This window comes from Leucopleurus acutus (genome assembly GCF_964270905.1).
Source record: "Leucopleurus acutus genome assembly, chromosome: 17".
In the NCBI taxonomy this organism is placed as follows: domain Eukaryota; kingdom Metazoa; phylum Chordata; class Mammalia; order Artiodactyla; family Delphinidae; genus Leucopleurus; species Leucopleurus acutus.
The window spans coordinates 17,974,694-18,000,455 of record NC_139159.1 but is presented as its reverse complement, the minus strand read 5'-3'; the positions used below and the strand labels follow the sequence as shown (position 1 = coordinate 18,000,455).

Genomic DNA, 25,762 nt, shown 5'->3' with positions numbered 1-25,762 from the left:
TATATAGTGTAAACAGGGGTGTCCTCTTTCTCCTCCATTTATGCTGCTAGGAGGGAACTACTATAAAATAGCTGGATGTGCTTCCGTCTCTCCCATGTGCGTTTATATGACGTTTGTATAAATCTCTTGCTTTTGTTTTAATATAAAGGAATTATATGTATTTTTGAGGCTTTTTTTTTTCCATTTCAGTATGTTTTGGGATTCTTCTGTTGTTGTTAGTACACAGAGATCCACATCATTCTTAATGGCTGTGTAGCCTCATTTCCATATGCCATAATTTGTATAATTATTGATAGACACATATATTGTTTCTGGATTTTGCATACAGTGAAGCAGTCAACATCCTTATTAATTTTTTTTTTTTTTATTTTTTGCGGTACACGGGCCTCTCACTGTTGTGGCCTCTCCTGTTGCGGAGCACAGGCTCCGGACGCGCAGGCTCAGCGGCCATGGCTCACGGGCCCAGCCGCTCCGCGGCATGTGGGATCTTCCCGGACCGGGGCACAAACCCATGTCCCCTGCATCGGCAGGCGGACTCTCAACCACTGCGCCACCAGGGAAACCCCTTATTAATTTTTTAAAAAAGCATTTACCGAGGAAAAACATTTGTCAGGCACAGTTTTGAATGCTAGGATTACAAAGAAAAGTAGACCATAATCTCTGCCTTAGGTTGCTCACAGTTATATAAATGCTACAAGAACATTAAGTAAATTAATTGGGGATCTGGTGCTTTTCCAGCTAGGAAGATAGATTTTTATTGCATCAGGTATTTTATGCTATTGTCTTCTGAATAATTTCTCATTTGGTTCTTACTACTTTTTAAAGTATTTTCTAGATTCTGAAAAGACAAATTGTTGCCTCAGTGGATAGAAGTTATATTCCCCAGGATTTTTTTTTTTTTTTGCTTCTGTGAGTTGCCTGGGGCATTTCTTCCTTGACCACTTGATTAAATTCTTGCCTAAGGTTCTCAGCAGGAATTCAGACTCATACCCATGTGGGTGTCTGCTTGAGATTTTGACATTTCATGGGAGACGTTTTTTCCTTCCTATACCCATTGCTAAGTTCTAAGCAGGTAAATTTCATTGTTATCTCTTTCTGTGCCGTTTATCTTATTCACTATTACACTGAGGGGTCATAGTTTTATGCAGGTCTTCCGAGAGATTCCTCACTTTTTGGTCTTGTCCCCCTTGGGTTTGGTGTCCCCCTTGGGTTTGGTGTCCCCCTTGGGTTTCGCAGAAAACCCCAAAGTGAAATCCAACCCTGATCCTTTGAATATTTCAAAGTTTGTGTGTTCGCTTTGTTTTTGTTTTCTGTGGAATTATTCAGAGTATCTACATTGTGCTGGAAATAAAATTTTGTTTAATCTTTAAAGGCATTCTTCCTTTAGCTTTCAGTATACCACGGTCCTGGTTTTTCTCCCCTTTGATCACTCTCTTTTTGAACACTGCTGTACCCTGAAAGCATGTAGAGATTATTTACATATTTGTCTCTCTTTTTAGACTGTGGGCTCTTCACAGACAGGACTCATTTAGTCTTGTCATTTTTTTGCATCCCAGTCTGATTTTTGAAAATGTTAGTTTAATTTTAAATTTTTTATTCTTTTGGCCATGCTGAGCAGCTTGTAGGATCTTAGTTCCCTGACCACTGATCCAGGTCACTGCCAGGCCCCTGGCAGTGAAAGTGCCGAGTCCTAACCACTGGGACACCAGGGAATTCCCCAAAATGTTAGCTTAAAATAAGAATGAACGCCTTGATTTGTTGAAGGCTTTCCATTTCCTAAAAGGGGGAAAAGTTTCAATAAATAAATGTTAGAATTAAGGGCTATAGAAGTATACTTAGGAAAAAAGTATTTTTTTCTTAATTTGCATGAATCAAATTCTACCTTATTTTAAAATAAGGCAAAATCATTTCAGTGCCGTGTCATCTCACCCTGAAAGAAGAAAAATGTTGTAATTGTTTAATGTTGTTGGGGGGAAAGTAGTAATTTATTAGTGAAATGATGTTAATGTATATGGTATTCTTATTTTTTCTATCACATCCTCCTATTGTTAACCTTCCACCTTTAGTTGATTGTTAGATGAAATTAGAGAAAACATGTTGGACATTTTATGTACAGTTGCATTAGCAATCATTGTTGTATAGCTCTACATTTTTAATGTTTTCCCCACTCTTGTTTATATTTCTTCCTACCCTAAATAAGGATTTCTACCCTTTAGAATAGTTTCTCAAAGTGTCAGTTTTAAATAAAATTTTGCAAGATGTGAGGCCTAATTCTCCAACTCCTTAACTTGCTCCATTTTTCATCACATTTTAATATACCATACACTTATTTGTTTTTGTTATTATTTATTAACTCCCTTCCCTCACTAGAGTTTAAGCTTTACAGGGCCAGGAATCTTGTCAGTTTGTCCATTGATGTACTGCCATTATTAGTATCTAAGAGGGATATATTCTCTCCTGGTTTTGATTCATAACCATAAGAGTATCATTTAAATATTTTGTGGCTTGGTTTCAACATATATTAGTGTGGGATGATACTTACACAAATATATTATTTAGAAGCTGAACTGTTTTATATATGAATGAGCTTTCTAGGATGCTATTTAAAATACTTAGTCTAGGGGCTTCCCTGGTGGCACAGTGGTTAAGAATCCGCCTGCCAATGCAGGGGACATGGGTTTGAGCCCTGGTCCGGGAAGATCCCACATGCCGCGGAGCAACTAAGCCCATGTGCCACAACTACTGAGCCTGCGCTCTAGAGCCTGTGAGCCACAACTACTGAAGCCCGTGTGCCACAACTACTGAAGCCCGTGTGCCACAACTACTGAAGCCCGTGCGCCTAGAGCCTGTGCTCTGCAACAAGAGAAGCCACCACAATGAGAAGCCTGCACCCCGCAACAAAGAAGCCTGTGCCCTGCTCACTGCAACTAGAGAAAGCCCACGTGCAGCAGCGAAGACCCAATGCAGCCAAAAATTAAAATAAATTAAAAAAATTTTTTTAAAAATACTTAGTCTGTTTTTCTTTTTTTTATTAAGAGCATTTCATTGAGCGTGGTATTCTTCATTAAACACTAATGTTCTCTGTCATACAACTGTAGTAGTAGTTTTTTATACAGTCATACCCATCATCCTCAGCTGTCTGAAAAAGCAAAACTTGAACTAATATATAAGCATGAGCATTGATGAAAATGATCGGAAGCCGAAGAGGTAAAGATGGCATCACTGGGATGAAACACCATGTTTTAGCACTGTGCTGCGCATAGTGTGGTCTGTGGACCTGATACTGGGCTGTGCTTTTCATTTTATGAGGACTTGGAAAAATTGTACCTAATTTCTCCGGTTAATTTCAGTGGGGGAGTATAGTATGGTTTAAGAGCAAATGAAGCAATAAGTGTTAGCCAGTGTTAAATGCCAGCACTGAAGATTGGTTAGGATTTGTTACATGAAAATAATGTGATATTCACCAGAATAAGTAAACCCTTTTGCTTGGTAATGTATGGTGGGGCTAAGGAGATGGAAACAGCAAATAAAAGAGAAAGAAAAGAGGAGAAAGAAAGAGAATGTCAGTGACTAGAGGTTAGATATTATGACAAGTTATTGATAGTCAAAGAGCAGATGACAGTTAAAAAAGTGAAAATTGGGGCTATCAAGCTATCAGAACTATATACTGAAGGATCATGTGGGCTTGTAGACCTCACTGTTGTCTGAGGATGTCACAATAGAGTAATCATTATTTTTTTAAAAAAAACTTTTTTTTTACATCTTTATTGGAGTATAATTGTGAGTAATCATTATTAACAGACTAAATTATGTACAATACACATAATGTCAGGGACCTGTATTAGAGTTCAGAGTTTTACCATGTTGATTTAAAATTTTTTTGATATTTAAAAGTGTTAGTCTTCATTTTATCTCATTTCCTGATCATGCCAACACATTCAAACTTGGTTTAACATTATGGGTCTATGTTGGGACAAGCATTGATATTATCAGTTGGGGGAAATGGAACAGGACTGATTAGAACATAGTGATTACGTGTTTTTGTTTTTGTTTTTCTTTTTTGGCTGTCCCACACGGCATGCGGGATCTTGGTCCCCTGACTGGGGATCAGACCTGTGCCCCCTGCAGTGGAAGTGTGGAGTGCAACCACTGGACCGCCAGGGAATGCCCATAGTGGTTACAGTTTTTAAAGTGATCTTTAAATTGCTTTTACTCTTTTGTATAAAAACTGTATCTTGGGCTTCCCTGGTGGCGCAGTGGTTAAGAGTCCGCCTGCTGATGCAGGGGACACGGGTTCGTTTCCCTGTCCGGGAAGATCCCACATGCCGCAGAGCGGCTGGGCCCGTGAGCCGTGGCCGCTGAGCCTGCGCATCCGGAGCCTGTGCTCTGCAACGGAAGAGGCCACAACAGTGAGAGGCCTGCGTACCACAAAAAAACCCAAAGCTGTATCTTGAGCTTTCTGAGGACTTTAAATCTCAGAAGGCTAAGAGTAATAATATATGTGTCTGTTTTATTCTGTTGGCCTTTTTATGTCCCCACACTTGACCTTTGCTGTGAAGCAGCTACTCTAGTGATTCTTGGAGAAGTGGTAGTGGAGAAGAGGAAACGTTAAGCTCCTGGGCAGCCTTTTCATGTTACATAAATACTCTCCTCGACCCCTATAGTAAGCACCAGTCATAGGGAAGAGGAAATCTCAAGAATAATCCCTCGTGTACTGAAGTGGGAAAAAGTTTTAGGCACTGAACTTGTGTCACTCTTAAGTGCAGGGTCTCACATCCTAGGATGTTGTTGTAGTCTAGAGATTCTCAGCCATCGTATGATGACGTACAGGAATGCCATTCAACATCTTGTTGATAATAGTTAACTGCAAAATTTGTCAGTGGTTTTCTTACCCCCAAAAGTAGTAAATTTCAGTGGATTCATATCACTTAGATTCATTTGCATTCATGAGGAAGGAGAGAAAGGGAGGTCTGGCTGGACTATAGAGCCACTGAAAAGCCAAGCCAGTTCTGAAAGTGTTAAATCTTTTTTTTTCATGGTATTTAGGTATATCAGGATCTTTTTTACTGAGTATATAAACCCACTTGGATCTCTTAGAAGAGCTCAAATTCCTGTGCGTTTTCCAGACTTGAGCCAATGCAAGATGAGGGCTAGATAGAATTTTTAGGTTTACTCTAGATTTGGGATGCTTTAAAACATTTAGATTCTGGGCCTGGCCTTTTTGTCTTGGAAGACAGATGTACTGCTGTACACAGTCTGGGAATAAAGTGCATATTTATAGATTGAGATCACGTATCGCCGGGGACGTGTTAAATATTGAGAGAACAATCATTTTAGGCGTATTAAATTTACTCAGAAAATTAATTTTTATTTTTCAGGTGGTTCTAGTACTTAAAGAGTTAGGAAAATCAAGCTTTTTTTTTTAAGTGGGTTGTCTACTCTAGCCACTTTTTTTTAAAATATTTATTTTATTTGTTTATTTGGTTGCATCAGGTCTTAGTTGCGACAGGCGGGCTCCTTAGTTGCAGCTTGCCAGCTCCTTAGTTGTGGCATGCATGTGGGATCTAGTTCCCTGACCAGGGATCGAACCTGGGCCCCCTGCATTGGGAGCGCGGAGTCTTAACCACTGTGCCACCAGGGAAGTCCCCAGGAAAATCACACTTTTATTAATAACATATATCATATATTTTTTTAATGCACAATTTTTCCCCTACTTTAACATATCTGAAATCAAGATATGTCTAATCAGTGGTGTGTAATTGTTTAATTGGTAGCAGTTTTCCTTTCCTAGTATTACATAAAATAATAGTGTGTCTTATGATTGTCTAAGATTCAGAGAACCATGGTACGTTTGTAATATATGTAATTAATTTTCCCATACCTCTCCGATTTAGGGACAGACAGGGTAGTATTTGGCCATGAACCTTTGGAACTGTTAATTTTTCAGCCCCCTTAGCTCCCAGTAGTTTGTAAGTAGTTCTGCTTCTTTACTTAGTTATCTTCTGCACGTTATTTTCCAGTTATCTCAATTCTAGGCTCTCATTTTCACCACTGTCTAGGAAAGCAGCCAGTGTTGCCCTGATGGTCTAATAATCTGGTGGTATCACTGCTTTTGCTAGTGTTCTAATGTACGTGTTTCTCATCTACTTTTGCTAACGCTTTGTCTTCAAAGTTAGGAGGTGAATGCTTCCTCATGTGATGATAGCTTTCTGTTGGTAGATGCTACAAAGTATGATCTCTAAACACATGGTATTATCTCTAAACAGTTACGCTAGTTCTTCACATTCTCAAGTGAATATGAATTTTCCTTTATTTTTACATTGAACTCTTTAAGTCCTCCTTTTTTAGCTTCTGTGTTCATATTCAGGGTTCTTAGAACCAGTTTTTTAGAAGAGCCAGAGGACCCTTGAGGAACCTGTTTGCTTACTTAAAGACACTTCCTGCCCTCTTTAATGATTATTGTTCCGGGAAGGATCCCTAAGAGTGAATTCCCTGTTTCTATGAGCCTGCCAGACACACTGTTTGACCTTCTACTCTTATTTTTTTTTCCCCAGTAAGTTTTATTAGTACGCTGGTAAATCATTAGTTTTATTAGTGTGCTTAGTAAGTACTCATTAACCCCCCAAATGTTCGTCCTGCTCTGTCTCTTTATTGCAGAGGATGTGGATGTGCAAGGTAGTTTATTGCCTGATAGCAGAGACAGTAAGGGACTGGCATGAATTGTCTTTTTAATGTAGTGACTGCACCCCTCAATTAAAAAACATGCTCCAGTGAATGTCTTGGATTCTGACCTGTGATACTGAAATTGAAATGATGAAGTGGATGATAGCCCCTTCTAATGGGGAGAGGTTGGAGCAGAGGTTCTGTATTAATCATCTTTCACTGTGTGACACATTACCCCCATATTTAGTGATTTGAAAGAAAAAGCATTTATAATCCCATGTAATTCGAAGGGTCTTGAAGCAGAGAGCTGGATTCTGGCTTGAGTTTGCAGGCAGTATACTGGCCCCAGCTGTGGTCATCTGAAATCTTGGCTGGAATTGGAGATTCCAGATTGGAGATTCTTCCAAATCATCCATGGTTATTGGCAGGCGGCCCTAACCTTACCGCGTAGGCCTCTGAATTGGACTGTTCACAATATGGCAAGTGATTCTAGAGAGAATTACCCAGATGTAAATCATAATCTTTCATAACCTCATCTTGGGAGTGATATACCATCATTTCTGCTGTATTCTATTGGTTACACACACCAACTCTGGTACAGTGTGGGAGGGAACTACACTAGGATGTGAATACCAGGAGGCAGTTACTTGGAGATTGTCTTGGAGTTTGGCTATACCCCTTTCTTTGTGGACCTATAATAAGTAGTGTCAGGATGGGGAAAACTTTTCTTTTTCCACAGTGCTCTTCACCGTTATCTCCAGGAGACCAAGGAATAATTACACCAACACGATTCTTCGTAACTTGCCTTTATATCCTGTTTCAGTTGGTAGCTATGCAAATCGACCTTCCTTTATATCTTAATTCAATAACAAGGGCTGTCTTCCTTGTCTTAGTAAAGTTTTCAAGATCTGGAGGATTTCCACAGCAGTGTTTCCCAAAATGTAGTCATTGAAAGGAGACTTTTCCAAGATGCCCTACACTGAGAGGATTCCAGTACTTTTGGAAGCCTGTATGTTGTCTTCCTCCCCTTAGAGAATCATTGTGCAAGTTCGTATATCAGAAGTCTCTGAGAATTCCTGCTTCAAAAAAATCCTTTTTTCTTTTTGTTGTTGAGCCCAGTGTTTCTGAAAATTTACTTGATCACAGAACCCATATTTGTTGACAGAAGTAGAATAAATCAAAAACCCTCTTCTAACATAGACACTTATCACAAATATAATCCTCCTTTATTCAAAACAAATTGTTTATGCAGCTTTATTTCTATATTTTGGATAATTAAAATTTTTCTAAACTAATTTTCAATTTGTAATTTTGCATTTTAGAAGGCAGCTGAGGTCAGAAGTTGCAATTAGTTGGTATCTTATTTTCCATGTTACTAGCAGTTATGATATTGCACCATCTGAGGAAAAGTTTTCACTTTTGGCAATTTAAAGAGCCATTGATTCTCAGCAAAGAAGGGAGGAGTTTTCTATTCTGTAGTGTTGTTAGATGGTGGTAAGCTTATTTAAAGGCGTTATGAATTGAAAAGATCTAGAAACATTGCTGTATTGATAGTAATATTTCATTGTCTAGAAAAATCAGAAACTAGCTTTTAAGTAGAGAGTTGTTTGGAGTTCTGAACAGAAATCCATGCTTGTGTGCTTTAATCCAAGAAAAGATGTTCATTAAGAATTTTTATAATGTTACGTGCACTTCTAATAACATTGGTTATTTTGTTTTTAAACCTGTAAATTATGGGCTGCTGTGGTTTTTGTTTTGCATTATTGTATACTAAAAAAGAATGTCCACTGATGATAACAAGGGAAGAACTGAACAATAAAAGCTGTACAAACAAGAATGCAAATACATAGCCATTTGGGGGCATCTAGTATGTGAAAAAACAACTTTATGTATCTCAGGCCCTGGTATGTTATATTCTGGTGTTGAAAGATTAAATTCTATGTGAATGATCCTATTTTAAGAAAATAAACAGGGGCTGTAAATTGTAAATTAAAATTATTTTAAACTTTTTCAAAAGACTTTTTAACTTAATATAGTTCTTCTCGAAAGCCTGTCTGTCTGAAATGATGCATTCTTTAAGGATTATGGAGAACTGTGGTTTTTATAATTGAAAAGCAGTAAAGGAAACCCTGCTAAAACTTTTAAGCATTTATAACCTTATAACTTGAATGGAGTAGTTTTGAAGTTTTATAGTTAGCTGGCTGCTCTTCATAACCACTTTACAACATCTAAGTTTACAAATATATTTAGAAATATTTTGACAATAGATTGTGAGTTATAGGACAGGCAATTAAAAATTTGAGAATTAGGCATGTAAAATATATAGAAGATGTAGGGGCTTGTAAAGGAAAAGGCGTGAGCATTTGGACGAAGTTTAATCAAGGATTTCAGACTGTGTGAATACAAGTATATTATGTTGTAAGGAAAAAGTATACAAGTTATTATTGATATTCTTTTCTAGAAACGACTACAGAAAGAACTGTTGGCTTTGCAAAATGACCCACCTCCCGGAATGACTTTAAATGAAAAGAGTGTTCAGAATTCAATTACACAGTAAGTGTTTAAGTTTTAAAGTACTTGTTTGTTTTTCTTTTGTTATCAATGTAATATATGAATATATACTCATTTTAAAAATACAGAATTATTTTCTTATTTCATCCCATTCTCTTCCACCAAGAGGTAAGTACAGTAAACAGATCTTATTCTGTGCATTTATATATACAATTTCATTTTATAAAAGTTTCCTGCTAATGAGGCAGCGTTTAAAAACTTTGGTCTGACTTTGTTATAAAATGTTCTTCACCTGTAATAGAGCAGTTTGGTATGAGGTTATTTATCAGACTTTTCAAAAACATTTAAGGCTCTGAAGAGAATGACAGTCAAGAGGTATCTCTATCCCTGTCCCCTGAACATACTACATAGTTGCTTTCTTTACAGAAGGGTAGCTAAATGAATGTCAGACTCTTAGCATTCTCATTTAATAATAAGAAACTTTTCCGTGAGTATGAAAAAGTGTAGGGTAGAAGGAGGACATAGAAGTATTCTCTAATTTAGCTCCTTCCGTGGGAGTGGAGCAGAAGTCTCTTCCCAGGTATGTGCTAAGAAGAGTAGAAATATGGGTCCCCTCTGTTAAAAATGAGCATTTGAATTAGTTTAAAGTGTTTTCAAGAGTATCATCCTAAGATTTCACAACGCAGTGTGGTCTATCCTTACCACTCCTTTGATCTAACAGTTCTGTTAGACAAGGGTAAATGTTCTAAAATGGGAAATTTTTAAGCAATTGACTCTCTCCTTAAAAAAAAACTCCAAAAATGTAAAAGGGGTAGAAACCAACAAGAAAAAGTTTACTATAGACCAACTTGTAGGACAAACTGAACAATTCAAATATTTAGTGATATTCTGGGTCCACAAGCAAAAGTGACCAAAGCTCTCACAACAGGGACATATTTATTTTCAGAAGAAACAATTTTGGTTACCTTTGACTTTGACATTTGAGTCAGTACTTAAGACAGGAGCCAAGCTTTAAGAACAGGAATATGAAGAAAGGGTATGTTGATGTTTGAATGGATATACTGATGTTTGAAAATGTAGTATGGGGGACTTCCCTGGTGGTCCAGTGGTTAGAATTCCATGCTTCCACTGCAGGGGGCATGGGTTTGATCCCTGGTCTGGGAACTAAGATCCCCCATGCTGTACAGCACAGCCAAAAAAAAGAAAAAAAGAAAATGTAGTGTGTATTACTACATATTATAGATACTATAGAGTATCTAGCTCTATAACGATCTCTTAGAAACGTTGCTGGGTTCTCAGTTGACTGAGCAGTTTTAGATTCACTGCCAAATGAGTGGAAGGTACAGTGATTTCCCATGGACCCTCTGCTCCCACACATGCCATAGCCTCTCTAATTTATCAGCATCCCCCACCAGAGTGGCACATTTGTTAGAACTGATGACCCTACACTGACATGTCATAATCACTCAAAAGTCTGTAGTTTACATTACAGTTCACTCTTGATACATTCTATGGATTTGGACAAATGTATAGCGACATGTATCATCATCATGGTATCATACAGCACTTTCACTGCCCTAAAAATCCTCTGTGGTTCATCTATTCATCCTTCTGTCCCCTCCCAGCAACCACGGATCTTTTTACTGTCTCCATAGTTTTCCCTTTTCCAGAGTGTCATATAGTTAGAATCACACAGTGTGTAACCTTTTCAGACTGGCTTCTTTCACTTAGTAATATTCATTTAAGGTTCTTCCATGTCTTTTCATGGCTCTCAATTGACTTTTCATTTATCTCAAACAGAATTTAAAATGGAGCACACATTTAGAGTATAAAGCATTTGTTCTATATGATTAAACAAGTGACTGTTTTTTGTTCTATATCATTAAACAGGTGGATTATACTCCATTTTCATCTTTTTCCTCTTTACCTTTGTTAACCTGCCTCAGAGTATCCTATAAGATCTAGCCCTATAGTTTTCAAGGAAGTAGGTACCAATCGTTTCCACTTTCAACCTTTATTTTTTGGAGGGTGGCGAGGAACTACACAACACAATGATTTATAAAAAGTTAAAGGACCATCTTATGTTTTTAAAATTGAAATATTTGTATAGATATTTCTACCACAAATTATAACTACTGGGACTTCCCTGGTGGTGCCGTGGTTAAGAATCTGCCTGCCAGTGCAGGGGACACGGGTTCGAGCCCTGGTCCGGGAAGATCCCACATACCGAGGAGCAAGTAAGCCCATGCGCCACAACTACTGAAACCACGTGCCACAACTACTGAAGCCCGAGTGCCTAGAGCCTGTGCTCCACAACAAAGAGTAGCCCTGCTCACGCAGCAGTGAAGACCCAATGCAGCCGAAAGTGTAACTACCAAAATAAACAGCATCTTTGCTACAGAATAAACCTGTCACTTAGAGATGTTTGTCAGGCAAGAATTTTTCTTTTAAAATAATTTACTGTAAATGAACCACAAAAGTTTTATTATCTTTGGACTATCTTCCAGGATATGAAAATAGACTTATAAAAATTAGATCTTGGGAATTCCCTGGCAGTCTAGTGTTTAGGACTCCCCTTCCACTGAAGCATTATCTCCAAAGTGGATGAACTACAAATCAAAAATTTTTTTTAGTAAGTTTATTTATTTTATTTTTGGCTGCATTGGGTCTCTGTTGCTGCACGCGGGCTTTCTCTAGTTGCGGTGAGTGGGGGCTACTCTACGTTGCGGTGCGCAGGCTTCTCATTGCGGTGGCTTATCTTTGTTGCAGAGCACGGGCTCCAGACATGCGGGCTTCAGTACTTGTGGCTTGTGGGCTGAGTAGTTGTGATGCACGGGGCTTAGTTGCTCCGTGGCATGTGGGATCTTCCTGGACCAGGGCTTGAACCCGTGTCTCCTGCATTAGCAGGCGGATTCTTAACCACTGTGCCACCAGGAAAATCCAAACCAAATATTAATCTAGTTGAAAGAGATGCATATAGTTAACAGGAAATAAACACTGTTTTTAAAATACTATTGTATATATACTTTTTTCCTATTCAGTTCTTTAGTTTCTTTAATCAGGCCACGGCAGAAGCTGAAGCAAAAGATAGACATCAGAGCAATCAGAGATAGGGCAAAAAAGCAATGTTTTGATGTAACTACTGACCTATTTTGAAAAAATTATTTATTACTTGGGGAATTCCCTGACAGTCCAGTGGTTAGGACTTGGCACTCTCACCACCACATCCCAGGTTCAGTCCCTGGTCTGGGAACTAAACTCCTGCAAGCCGTGCAGTGTGGCCAAAATAAAGAAAAAAAAAATTGTTGTTTAAGTGGGATTATATGGGATGGGGTATATGGGTAAACGAAGATGATGAAAGCACGTTAAGCTTTTTGGAAGACAGTTTGGTAGCATGTAGACCTTAAAAAATAATGCGTATCATATCCTTTGACCTAATAACCTATACGCTGTCCTAAGGAAGGAACAGAGATACAGAAAGATTGACTTAGAACTAATTAAGTTGGGAAATGGTTTCTCAGTGTAGTAAAGTAAAATGGCACCCCTTGAGTTACAGTCCACAGACATCATATCGTGTAAGGCAGAAATTTTGTGTAGTCATAATTGCCTTTGAACATCCCTTGAGAGAGGCTGTATTGGTATATATCCTGTATTAATATATCCAACAAAGCTAGTTCTTCCTTCAGAGAGGCATAGATGGCTGTTTCTTTGATTAGGAGCCATGAATGTGTGAAAAATACCTGTTTTAAACATTAGAATCACAGAACAATGGGTATTCACAGGAGATTAAGAAGTGAGACTTCTCTCATCATCCTTACTCTGGGGCGTGTGTGCTTGTGACTGGAATTGTGAACATTGATGATTTGAATGTAATGTAATTTAAGTGTACACCTAATGCAGCTCTACTGGACTTGGGTCCATTGATACAGAAACTGCAAAATGACTAGAATGAAATGTACCCTAAAAACTTTAACAGTGATTATCTTTGGGTGATTTTTGTTTTATTTATGCTTATGTAAATTTTCTGTAGTGAACATATGTTACTTTTTAAATTAGGAAAACGTTGTTTTAAATTATCCTGCATGATGTTGAGAAGTATGCCTTCTTTGACCTATCTCACCCATATATTGCAAGGTGTCTTTAAGACCTTAAGAGCTATGCTTGGATAGGTCACATGTCAATTTATGGTATATTATGTGTCCTAAGAATTGCCTTATAAACAGAACGAAAGGGCACCGAGAAGTCCTGTGATTTTTTCTTGGACTGTCCCAGCATAGTAGGTGGGAGTGGGCGGTGGGGCTAAAAAGGAATGTTCATGGCTAGGAAGGACCTAGTTTGGTGGGGTTTTTTTTGGTTGGTGGTGGGGGTTTTTTTGTTGTTGTTGGTTTGTTTTTTGGCTGCACCATGTGGCATGCGGGATCTTACTTCCCTGACCAGGGATTGAACCTGTGCCCCCTGCAGTGGAAGCATGGAGTCTTAACCACTGGACCACCAGGGAAGTCCCTGTTTGTTTGTTTTAAATTTAACTTTAGTTGATTTACAATGTTGTGTTAGTTTCAGGTGTACAGCTTCAGATTCTTTTCCATTATAGGTTATAAGATACTGAATATAGGTCCCTGTGCTATTATACACAGTAAATCCTTGTTGTTTATCTATTTTATATATAGTGGTGTGTATCTATTAATCCCATACTCCTAATTTATCCCTTCCCCTCCCCTTTCCCCTTTGGTAACCATAAGTTTGTTTCTTATGTCTGTGAGTCTGTTTCTGTTTTGTAAGTAAGTTGATTTGTATTATTTTTTTAGATTCCACATATGAGAAGTATCTTATAATATTTGTCTTTCTCTGTCTGACTTACTTCACTTACTATGATAATTTTTAGGTCCATCCATGTTGCTGCAAATGGCAATATTTCATTCTTCTTCGTAGCTGAGTAATATTCCATTGTATATATGTACATCTTTTTGTTTTTGGTTTTATATATATATATATTTTGAAGTATAGTAGATTTACAATTTTGTACCTATCTCTGCTGTACAGCAGAGTGACTCAGTTATACACAGATATACATTCTTTTTTTTATATTCTTTTCCATTATGGTTTATCACAAGATATTGAATGTAGTTCCCTGTGCTATACATTAGGACCTTGTTGTTTATCCATTCTAAATGTAATAGTTTGCATCTACCAACCCCAAACTCCCAGTCCATCCCTCTCTCTCCCCCTTCCCCCTTGGCAACCACAAGTCTGTTCTCTATGAGTCTGTTTCTGTTTTGTAGATAGGTTCATTTGTGCCATAGTTTACATTCCACATGTAAGTGATACCATATGGTATTTGTCTTTCTCTTTCTGACTTACTTAGTATGATAATCTCTAGTTGCATCCATGTTGCTGCAAATGGCCTTATTTCGTTGTTTTTTATGGCTCAGTAGTATTCCATTGTGTATATGTACCACATCTTTATCCATTCATCTGTCAATGGACATTTAAGTTGTTTCCATGTTTGGCTGTTGTGAACAGTGCTATGAACATATATAGTTCATAAATATGAACTATAGTTTGAATTATAGTTTTGTCTGGGTATATGCCCAGGAGTGAGATTTCTGGATCATATGGTAATTCTATTTTTAGTTTTTTAAGGAACCTCCATATTGTTTTCCTTAGCGGCTGCACCAATTTACATTCCCACCAACAGTGTAGCAGAGTTCCCTTTTCTCCACACCCTCTCCAGCATTTATTATTTGTAGGCTTTTTGATGATGGCCATTCTGACTTGTGTGAGGTGATACCTCATTGTAATTTTGATTTGTATTCCTCTGATAATTGGCGATTTGGAGCATCTTTTCATGTGCCTGTTGGCCATCTGTATATCTTCTTTGGAGAAATGTCTGTTTAGGTCTTCTGCTTATTTTTTGATTGGGTTGTTTGTTTTTTTGATATTTAGTTGTATAAGCTGTTTGTATATTTTGGAAATTAAGCCCTCGTCCATCGCATTGTTTGCAAATATTTTCTCCCAGTTTGTAGGTTGTCTTTTCATTTTGTTGATGGTTTCCTGTGCTGTGCAAAAGCTTATACGTTTGATTAGGAGGAAGGACCTAGTTTTAAAGAGAATAGGTTTTTTGTTTTTGTTTTTTTAATGCAGCTTTTGCATTATATTTTATTTACTGTGTACTGGTTCTGATGTCAGGAATGTACTAGGTTTTTTGCATATGTAACGTGATGTATCTTTCCAACAACACTTCGAGGTGACTTTTTTTTTAACTCTAGCAGTTAATTTTTAAAAATACCTATTTTACAATTGCAGTAGTTAAAACAGGAGAGGTAAAACAGCTTACTTAGGGCCCCACAGCTAATTAAGGGACAGATCTGTCTAATTTTACTGTAAAATATTGCCTCTTGGGTCTGTGGTTGCATCTTTTATTACCATATAAGGTATTTAGCGTGCATTGTGAAAATGAATGGCCATGTTCTTAAGGGTTTATATGTGTTCCAGCGTGATTGCTTTCAGAGAGTAGGCACATTTATTATTTTACATATTTCTAAGTCCATAATATGTGAGGTGCTCAACAGAACCCCAACAGTATATCCTCAATCTTCCTTTTGTTTCCCTGTATTTAAAATAATAAGTTTTTATGCCTGAAAAGTATAAGATTACAGGAATTGACCAGGTATACAATAATTATAAGTGGCATGGATATAATTAGGAACTCATTTTGCTTCTAAATTCTGCCCCGTCATCTTTGTCATAATAATCTCTATTCCTCTACCCGCACTTTTTTTTTTTAAAGAACAAAAGATAGTTGTTATAAGAATATAATTATAAACAGATTTATATTCATGATTGTTATATATGAAAACAAAGTAAGCTTACATAGATGCCATAGAAATCTATTTGGGGTTTTATTAAACAATTGAAACATAATGAGAGACAAAGGAAGGGCCTTCTAGAGCCTTAACTAGCTATCAGAGTAAGTGTACCGACGTCAAGTTAGCTTCCTTTTTCCTGTTTAGCCTTCTCTAGAATGCCGATGAGAAAATTGGTCTGATAGCTACACTCCTGTAGTCATTGCTGATACTGATTTTTCTCTTAGCTTCTAAAATAATTGATATCAGAAAGGCAATTGATTAGTTTGATGTTATCTATAAAATCTTTTCCATAATTGTAAAGATAGTCTGAAAAAATAAGGTAGCATAAATTGAGTAGGAAGAGTGCGGGCTTTGGTGTCAGCACACCTAAGCTGGGTTTTATTTTGTTGTTTTTTCCGGACCTGGGTTAAAATTTGGCTCTGTCCTTTGTTAGCTGTCTCACCGTGATCTGGCTCTTTAACTGGAGTGTCAGAGAAGGAAACAGGGCCAGGGGTATAAATACCTACTCCTGGAATTGTTGGGAGGACGAAGTGTGTTGTTATACACGAATGACTCTCGTCCCAGTGCCTGGCATAGAGGAATACTCGGTGTTCTCTTTTCTCCTTCTCACCCCAATCCTTTATAACTGAAGTTTAATTTTTTTTTTTTTTCTATTCTAGGTGGATTGTAGATATGGAAGGTGCACCAGGTACCTTATATGAAGGGGAAAAATTTCAACTTCTATTTAAGTTTAGTAGTCGATATCCTTTTGACTCTCCTCAGGTAACAAAATGTTTTGCTTTTTAAATTTTTATTGTATTTTTGGATTATAGCTAAATTAGCGATTTTTGACTAAGTAAAAACTTATAAAAGAAATTCATTATAATTATGTGAATAGATTTGTTCCTTTATCTTATTTATAATATAATCAAGATCATATGAACATTTTACCTTATTAAGATTAGGGCTTTGCTGCTTTTGTGCTTCTGGAAACTTAAGACTGTTTCTTATCCATTCATGTTAAGCAGAAAAAAGGGATGGAAATCTAACACAGGCCCATGGGTTGTGGGAGAACTTAGCATTTGGAATAACTGGAGGCACGTCTTCCTAGATAAGATGATGATAGAATGACATCGTTAAGAGGCAGGTGCTTTTTGGGAAGGAGCACGTCTTTGATTTCGCATTGGCATGCTGTCTTTGCAGCCTTTTAGTATTGCACGGGCAGAATATATTATTACAAGATGTTAAATATCTAGACCTCAGCCCCAAATCTGATCATTATAATTTGAGGCAGGGTCAATTCAGTTAATGTCTTAAAACTTGGACAAGGGATAATGGGGGTAGAGAAAAAATTTTGAGAGCTGCTTAACTGTGGTGAATGATTAATCCTTGGAGGTTAGAGAAAAGGAGACTCTAGGATGAATTCCAGATTTCTGGCTTGGTAAGATGGGTAATGAATTACTAGTAGCAAAATGATAAGACAGGTGCCCAACTCTGTGTAGCATTGCTAGGTAATAAGGTATTGTGGATAGTGAAATTTCCCAAATAACTTGAAATTCAACATGTGAGGTGCTAAAATACGCTATTTTTGAGGAAAATCATATTTCATTGCTACTTTAAATAGAATATACCAAACAGCTTAATCAATTCTCTTAGCCATGTAAGAGTATAGATGGAAGTCAGTTATTGTATTGTGCTATAAATAAAGAGATGATTGTTTTAAGGCATAGAATTAAATGGAAACGGACTCCTTGAGTTCTAAAGTTTCCATGTGAGCAGAAAATTAAGAGGTTGGGGGCTCCTTTTTATCTTTATCATAAAAATAAGGCAAAGACGTATGTATTGTCATGACCTCTAGACTTCTATAATAACCATGTGTAGACTGTAATCAAAAACCAAAGCAGATGTATTCCTTCTTTCCAGAAAATGATCTTCATTTTCTGTTGTTGGCTTTCAGCTTATCAGCATCATCTTACTGTTATTGCTTGAAAGCAGTGAGGTATCCACTTGTCACCTTCAACCTAAGTTCGTTGAAGGTATGTGAGGGAAGAATACACTCACCAGCTCAGAAACTTTGCCTAGGGGACTATTGGAGAAGGCTTACTCTGGGAACTCACAAATTTTTCATCAGAGGGAAATAATATTTCTGTAAACATGAAACCAAGTGAAAAGTGTTCTCTAAACTCTCAGTTTTTAATTCTAAATCAAATATCAAACTTAACCATCAGTTGAATTCCATCTTTAATATTTCTGTAAGAACCATTGTAATAAATTCTATCATCTTATCTCATATTCCTTTTATCCTCCTTCCCTGGTTTTACTCCTGCTTGCTGGTCTGATTTTGGTGTCCTCCAGGTTCTTTTTTTTTTTGACATTATTATTTTAAAAATTAATTAATTATTTATCTTTGGCTACGTCGGGTCTTAGTTGTGGCATGTGGGCTCTTCGTTGCAGCATGTGGCCTTCTCTCTAGTTGTGACGAGCATGGACTCAGTAGCTGTGGCACGTGGGCTTAGTTGCCCCACAGCATGTGGGATCTTAGTTCCCAACCAGGGATCGAACCCGTGTCCCCTGCGTTGGAAGGCGGATTCTTAACCACCGGACCACCAGGGAAGTCCCGTCCTCCAGGTTCTTTATTCAGCGCTCCCTTTTTCTTCTCACTTTTTAAAGTCTTTAACCATCTTAAGCCACTGACTCCCAGATCTCCAACTCTGTGTACAATCTCTTTCTGAGGTTTAATTTCACACCCTTGTTGGACATCTCTACTTGAACACCTCCAGATGTCCAAATTTAACACAGCTAAACTCAGTTTTTTCTAATAACAAAATAAAATAAAAAAAGAATTTTTTCTTGGGTTTCTGTCCACCTATCTTCTCATGTTAAATTTATTTCCTTTCCCTCACTCTTAAATGCAGTTTTTCAGATCCTTTCACAGACTTAAGGCAGTCCACCATTTTTCTTACCTTATCGTCAGCGCTGTGTGGTCCAAGTGTTCAGCTTTTATCTGGACTATTACAAAATAGCCTCTAGTTGTTTCCACTCCTAGCCGTCCTTTCACAGTGCTGTTAGGTTTATTTGAAGGTGCAGTTACCTCATTGGTTTTCGCACATACATCCACCACCACCATCCCCACCCTTCTTGGTAAATCCTGTGATGGTTCTTATTTCCTGTGGAGTCAAATCAAGCTTAGCAGTCCAGTCCCTTTATGGTTGAGTCTGACCTGAAGCATTTTAGCCACACATTACCTCCATGCCTTCTACTGTGTAGTAATACTTGCGTCATACTTTATTAATGTAACCATTAAGTAATGTTATCTCTGAAAGTGAAAGAGTACACTTTAGAATGATGTGGAAACCCTAGGGCGGTTGTTCCCAATCTTTTGGAATATGAGGATTCCCTTTTAACATCAGTTAATTTATATTTATATTTATATATATATAAAATATTCTAATATCCATGATTGAGAAAATAACAGACCACTCTGAGTCCAGTAATACTTTTAAATTATTTTAAAATTCTATTAATCACATCATCTGTATGATTATATAATAGTTACAACATGTCCAGTAATCAAAGCTTGAGGTACATATAGATTTCAAGATTTTTCTGATAACTAAAACTTTCCAAAGGTCCATTGCATTGCTCTGGATAAGGGCAGTAAAATTCCCCATTCCCCAAAGATTTTATTTGTTCAGATGTGGTAGCATTGGCTCTTATTAGGTAATTAGTCTTTCATTTTCCTATGCAATAAGCAGTACTAAATTTACCACTACTTACAAGAGTAGAATTTGAGGACATATCCGTAGAATAAACATCTCATTGTGAAATTATTACTTTTGTGTCAGTGAGATCTTTGCCTGTAAATGAGATCTGTAAGACTATACATAAAATTTATAGGCTGTGTTATTTTCTTCTACTAGTTATAATTAATTTCACATGTATCTCACTTTATAGTGAAAAGGCTACCTATGTAAAACACGGTGTTTGGCCCAATCATTTGCTTTAAAAGAAACAATAACAGGAACAAAAAACTTTCTCAGTTAAAATGGGAGCAGAGATGAAGTACCTTTTCATCACTGTTTTCTAGTAATGTGCACTTACCAACAGCCATACAGAAAATAAAATTCTTTCTATATAGTGTATTCTGTTTCCTTATGCTAGGATACAGGTAAATGGTTGGTTAATTTAACATGTATTGAGCATGAACTGTGTACTTTAGAGATGGCAGAGAGCACAGAAATTAAAAAGGAATTGGGCCTGACTTTAAAAAGCCGATAATCTGTTTAGTATTTGGAGAGATAGACATTCATTCATTCATTCTGTAAGTATTTACTGAGCATGTATCATAAGACAAACACTTTCCTAGGTGCTGGCAATTCTGTGGTGAACAAAGTGGCCCTCCAAAAAACCTCCTTATGTGTAGTTTGCATTCTTGTAGAAAGAGAAGGACAGTAAACAAAAAGCAAAATATATAAAGTATGGAAGATGGTGAAAAAACGTAGAAAAGAGGAGTCAGGGTGTTGCAGCATTGGGTAGAGTGATCAGGAAAGATTTCATGAGAAGGTGACATTGGGGCAGAGATCTGAAAGAGGTGAGTGCATAAGCCACATCAAAGGGGTGAGAGAAAGGGCAGGTGAAGACAAAATGCAATGGTCCTGAATCTGGAGCATGCCAGGTGGGTCCCTGGAGTGTTGTATAATCAAGAAGAGGAGAGTAGGGCCTAGGTCAGAGAGAGAATTGGGGCTGGAAGGTCCGTCAGAAATTGGATAGGACATTTATAGCCCATCGTAAGAATTTTGACTTTTACTCTCAATGAGGTAGGAAGCCCTTGAAGATGCTGAGCAGAGGAACGACAGGCTCCTGCTTAAAGTTAAAAGGAGAAACTTGGCTGTTATGTGGCACATTGACTTCTGGAGGCACAAGGGTACCCCTATTGCAGTGATCCGGGTGAGGGGTGATGGTGATTTGTACCAGAAGGGTAGCAGTGGAGGTTGTGGAAGGTGGCAATATTTTGGACTTATTTTAAAGATGCTAAAAATATACTTGCCTTGATCATAAAGCTTTAGAAACACTGGGGCAAAAGAGTAATCACTTTCCCCTCACTCCTATTCCCCCTCCTATTCATGCCCCTTTAACATGAACCCTTTTGTTGTGTTGCTTCAAATTCCCTCATTGCAGAGATCCAGAACTTATATTCATAGTGTCCTCATCCTTTTGCTCGTGGTCTGATTCTCCCTGATTCGAGAAAGCTATCAATATTCATGCTGCTGATACATATTAGATGACTAAAAGGGGAGAACTGAATTGAAAACTATGCTAAAATTCTTATCGCCAGTCACTTTTGTCAAATATTTATCATTCATTTATGCTAGACTACCTATGTCATATATATTATTCATAATTAGATATTTGATTTAGTTTATTAAACTCTCTGCTTGTATGTTCAGTTTTTATAGTTGCCCTTTAAATATTGTCATCTACTGACAATTTTAATCAGAGAAGACATCCCCTCCTATTGTCCCTGTAGAAACCTTGGTATCTGTATTATAGATTGGCTTTATAATTATAGCCTGTTTTGTATTGCTCATTCTGTGCATATTGTATTTTCACCTAGCTTGATATACCGTATTAGGTGTCTGACTTTCTCATCACTTCCAGAGCACTAGTCTGAACACATTAGTATGCCTTCATTGTGGTAAGATCTCAATACTGTGAGGTCATACAGTATTGAGCCTGAATGCTTTGGAAGCCCTCAGGTATGATTACCATGAATTTCACGTTAGAAACAGTTAGCTAATATCCATCCTTTATATTGTTACTGTTGGTGGCTTTCAGTTTAGATTTTTTAGTACCCAAAGGTTACCCAGAGGTTGGCTTGCTTAAAATTTTAGGTTGGATGTGGGATGTGCGAACTTACCTCCAAAATCATGTGGATCCTGAGCAGAGTTCTTTCTCCCATCTCACCTGCTCTTGAATTTGAGCCACACTGGTGGGGGATATTTGGAAATTTACAGACACATGAGGACTTCTTCTAATGCAGACTCAGAACTTCAGATGTGGTTCACATGCATTAGATTTAACATCCTTTCTAAAACTGTGACTTTTTTTCCATTTAATAGCTTATTATTAAAAACCTGTAATTCCATTTTACTCAGTATGGTTTATGCAGTGGGGAATGTGTGCAGTCTCCGGTCGCTGTTCAATCTATGTGACTACTTTGAATCTGAATAAATTGTTTAAAAAATTAATTAGCAAAATTATTCCCTTTGGTTTCAAATTCATCGTACTCAGTTATATTGTCATATCTGTTTTAGATAGTTTATCAGCTATTTGTGATTCCCCCCCAGAAAGGTTTTTGAACTCTGGAAACAGCTTAAAGTCTTTTAAGTTTTCAGAGCCTACTTGGCTGTATTAAAAAACCTGAAATGTGCATTCCCTCCTCTGGCTTGTACTGCATATTAAATAAACAAGGATAGTTAAGAGTGTGGTCTTGGGACTCCCCTGGTGGCGCAGTGGTTAAGAATCTGCCTGCCGATTCAGGGGACACGGGTTCGAGCTCTGGTCTAGGAAGACCCAACATGCCGTGGAGCAACTAAGCCCGTGCGCCACAACTACTAAGCCTGCGTTCTAGAGCCCACGAGACACAGCTACTGAGCCCGCGTGCCACAACTACTGAAGCCCGTGCTCCGCAGCAAGAGAAGCCACCTCAATGAGAAGCCCACACACCACAACAAAGAATAGCCCTGGCTTGCTGCAACTAGAGAAAGCCTGCGTGCGGCAACAAAGACCCAACACAGCCAAAAAGAAATAAATAAATTTATTATTTTTTTAAAAAGAGTGTAGTCTTGAAGAAATTCAGCGTTGGTTACTCTTCTGTCACATGCAGAGAACCAGAATAGCAAAGTTTGCATCAAAACTGTCTGTGCAGACTACTTACCAGTCTTTTACGTGAATAAACTGTTGAAAAAAGTTTTTTCTTATATTTCAGGAATTCATCTGAATTCCTGAATGGAATTCAGGAAATCCTGGATGGAGCCTGTCCATGTTTAGACAAACTTCTAAAATTCTCTATCTGCCAGGTTGGGTTCTAGGGGTTACCTATACCATGTACAACAAGTTAGTTCCCCTGTTTTTGGTTGCTAGAAGTTTTAGGCTGGTTGAATTTGCCCTGAATGCAGCAGGTTTAAAAGCCCCTGCTTTTTTTTTTTTTTAAGCATTATTAAGATCTAATTTATTTTAAGTATTAGTAAGGTCTAATTTATTTTTATTTCAGTCCCCTCAAACTTCAAAACTGTTTCTTTCTCCTTGATTTCTGGCTCTCTTCTCTGCTTATAGAATGTCTGCTGCTTGTGCCGTAGGTGTCTTCCACAGCTCCCCATCCCCTTTCTTTCTCTTCTCTCCTCCTTTACTTTTGATTCATGCATACTTCTTGGCTCTCAGACCGAGTGATTTAGTTTATAATCATTTCTCTCCAAAAAGAATACTGCTTTCCTTATGCTTTGTGAATTGGCTAGTCAAAGCATCTCGTGATAACCTTTTGGTTGGCTGTCTGTGTATTTTCCTTGATGGTTGTTGATACATTGCTTCATTTGTGCCAAAGGAAATAACTTGGCAGTTCTTACTTTTTTGGTACCAGAGCACTGTTCTACATGACTTACTGGAAAAGAAATAGCCTTACTGGAAAAGAAATAGCCTTTAAAAATAATTGTGGCCAGGGAGTAATGGGCACTGCTGTGTTCTTCATGAAAATATCCTATTAGTCAAATGGCATTTTGTGGCAGAATGAACACCCCAGGGCTTCCCTGGTGGCACAGTGGTTGAGAGTCCGCCTGCCGTTGCAGGGGACACGGGTTCGTGCCCCGGTCCGGGAGGATCCCACGTGCCGTGGAGCGGCTGGGCCCGTGAGCCATGGCCGCTGAGCCTGCGCTTCTGGAGCCTGTGCTCCGCAACGGGAGAGGCCACAACAGTGAGAGGCCCGCGTACCGCAAAAAAAAAAAAAAAAAAAAAAAAGAACACCCCAAAGCAGATGCATATTCTGTGAGATTTGTAAACTCCCACTCTAGACATCCACAACACATTGTGGGAATATCAAATACATATAATATAATAAACTGTAGTTCACATTTATTAAAAAATTAATTTTAAAATAATTGTGGATGGACTCATGGAGCTGCAAGAGCTTTAAGCAGTCATTTCCCTTTGCAGAGCAGCACTTTTTGAGGAAAAAGTGATGAAAAAGGCACTAATTCTGATAGATATAATTGAGATAAATGGTACTTTAAACAGAGCTGTGCCCAAGTCTTTCAGGGGGTCTTCTACAATTGGGCAGGACAAATCACTTGATATCTCTTGTTTTAAGACTTTACTTTTAATTTTCAACTTTACTTTAGCTCTTTTTTCATGGGAATGGAGGGTGGATCACCAAAATTTAAAGAAAAAAAAAAAGAAAGAAAGAAACACAAGTATATGAAGTCATTCCTTTGAGAAAAAATTCTTCTTCCTGTCTTATGTTAGCTTCAGCCAAGGAAATGAGGCCCATGTGTTAGCAGTATATTTGAAATATTTGAGAACTCCTACTCATATGAAAGAGTGCTTTGTTAAATGTAAATATTTGTAAAATTGTAATAAAACCAGATATGTAGGTAGAAATTTAAAAATAAAAGCAAAACCTATTTTATGGTAATTTCCCATAGCATATCACATATTAAAATATGGCATACCTTATTCTGGCCACCCTTATTTCACTGGCTGTCTTCTGCTCTATAAAGGAAAAAAGAGGGCTTAGTCCTAGAGCAATATATTTCATCAGTTTGTCATCACTTAAGGTAGGGTTTCTCCTTACTAAGATTCCGCTATATCTGAGTATAAGGTAATTTGCAGGGCTGAGATATACTTACTGTAAGCCTAGTTTGGGAACTATTGGTTTATATTGGATGAGTTTTATAAAAATGCCATCATACCTAGTGAATCAGAATCTAGGAAAGTGGGGCTCTTGAATTTGTATTTTTAACCAGCTCTCCAGGTGATTTTCTTTTTTTTTAAGGGCCAGATCAGGAAATAGGAATTACTCCTAAGCAACAATAAAAATTATATATTATACTGCAGTATAAAATTCACTTAAAAGATTGACAGATTAATTTTTATATCAAAATAAACAATTTATTATGAACTAACATATATCTAAGCATTCTTAAATATGAGACTTTTACTTTGACCTATTATGGGCTATGCTTACAGATTCCTCAGGATGTATGAATTTACTCTCCTGCCTATTCAGATGCTTAGGTAGATATGTTTAAGAAACAGTATTATTGAGACATTGAATTATTAGGGCAAAGGAAGGAAATATTACCTTTCAACTCAGTGCTGAGGCAACATGGAGAAAGAGGAAAACGTAGAAGAACTGAGTAAAAGAAAAGGCAGAGACAAAACAGCAAGTAATTGGGAGATTCATTCAAGCTTTGTTTTTTCATCTATAAGCACATAGATATTTGCTGATTAGTAAGTGGTAGTTTGTGCCCATCATAATGCAAGTGTGAATTTAGAGGAGGTGGAAGATGTAGCAGTCATTTCCTTTTGCATATAGCACCTTGGGTAATAACATTGTTATAGGTGGGAGTGGTGTTCCTATGGCATGTAATTCATATTGTCCTAAAGTTGAATACTTTCGTTTGAAATTTTAGTGTATTTGATTTGTGTATGCAGAGAACAATGAGTAGTTTGAAAAACCATTCTTGTAAATA

The 25,762-nt window shown here is 37.5% G+C and overlaps 1 protein-coding gene across 1 annotated transcript in view; it reads left to right on the top strand.

The window, feature by feature from the left end:
* Positions 1–25,762, top strand: part of UBE2W (ubiquitin conjugating enzyme E2 W) — a 76,244-nt gene that overhangs the window by 32,264 nt on the left and 18,218 nt on the right. Inside the window, exons 2-3 of the mRNA XM_082859026.1 lie at positions 9,125–9,216; positions 16,700–16,802. Coding sequence (XP_082715152.1) covers positions 9,125–9,216; positions 16,700–16,802 — 195 coding nt within the window. The remainder of the gene's footprint in view (positions 1–9,124; positions 9,217–16,699; positions 16,803–25,762) is intronic.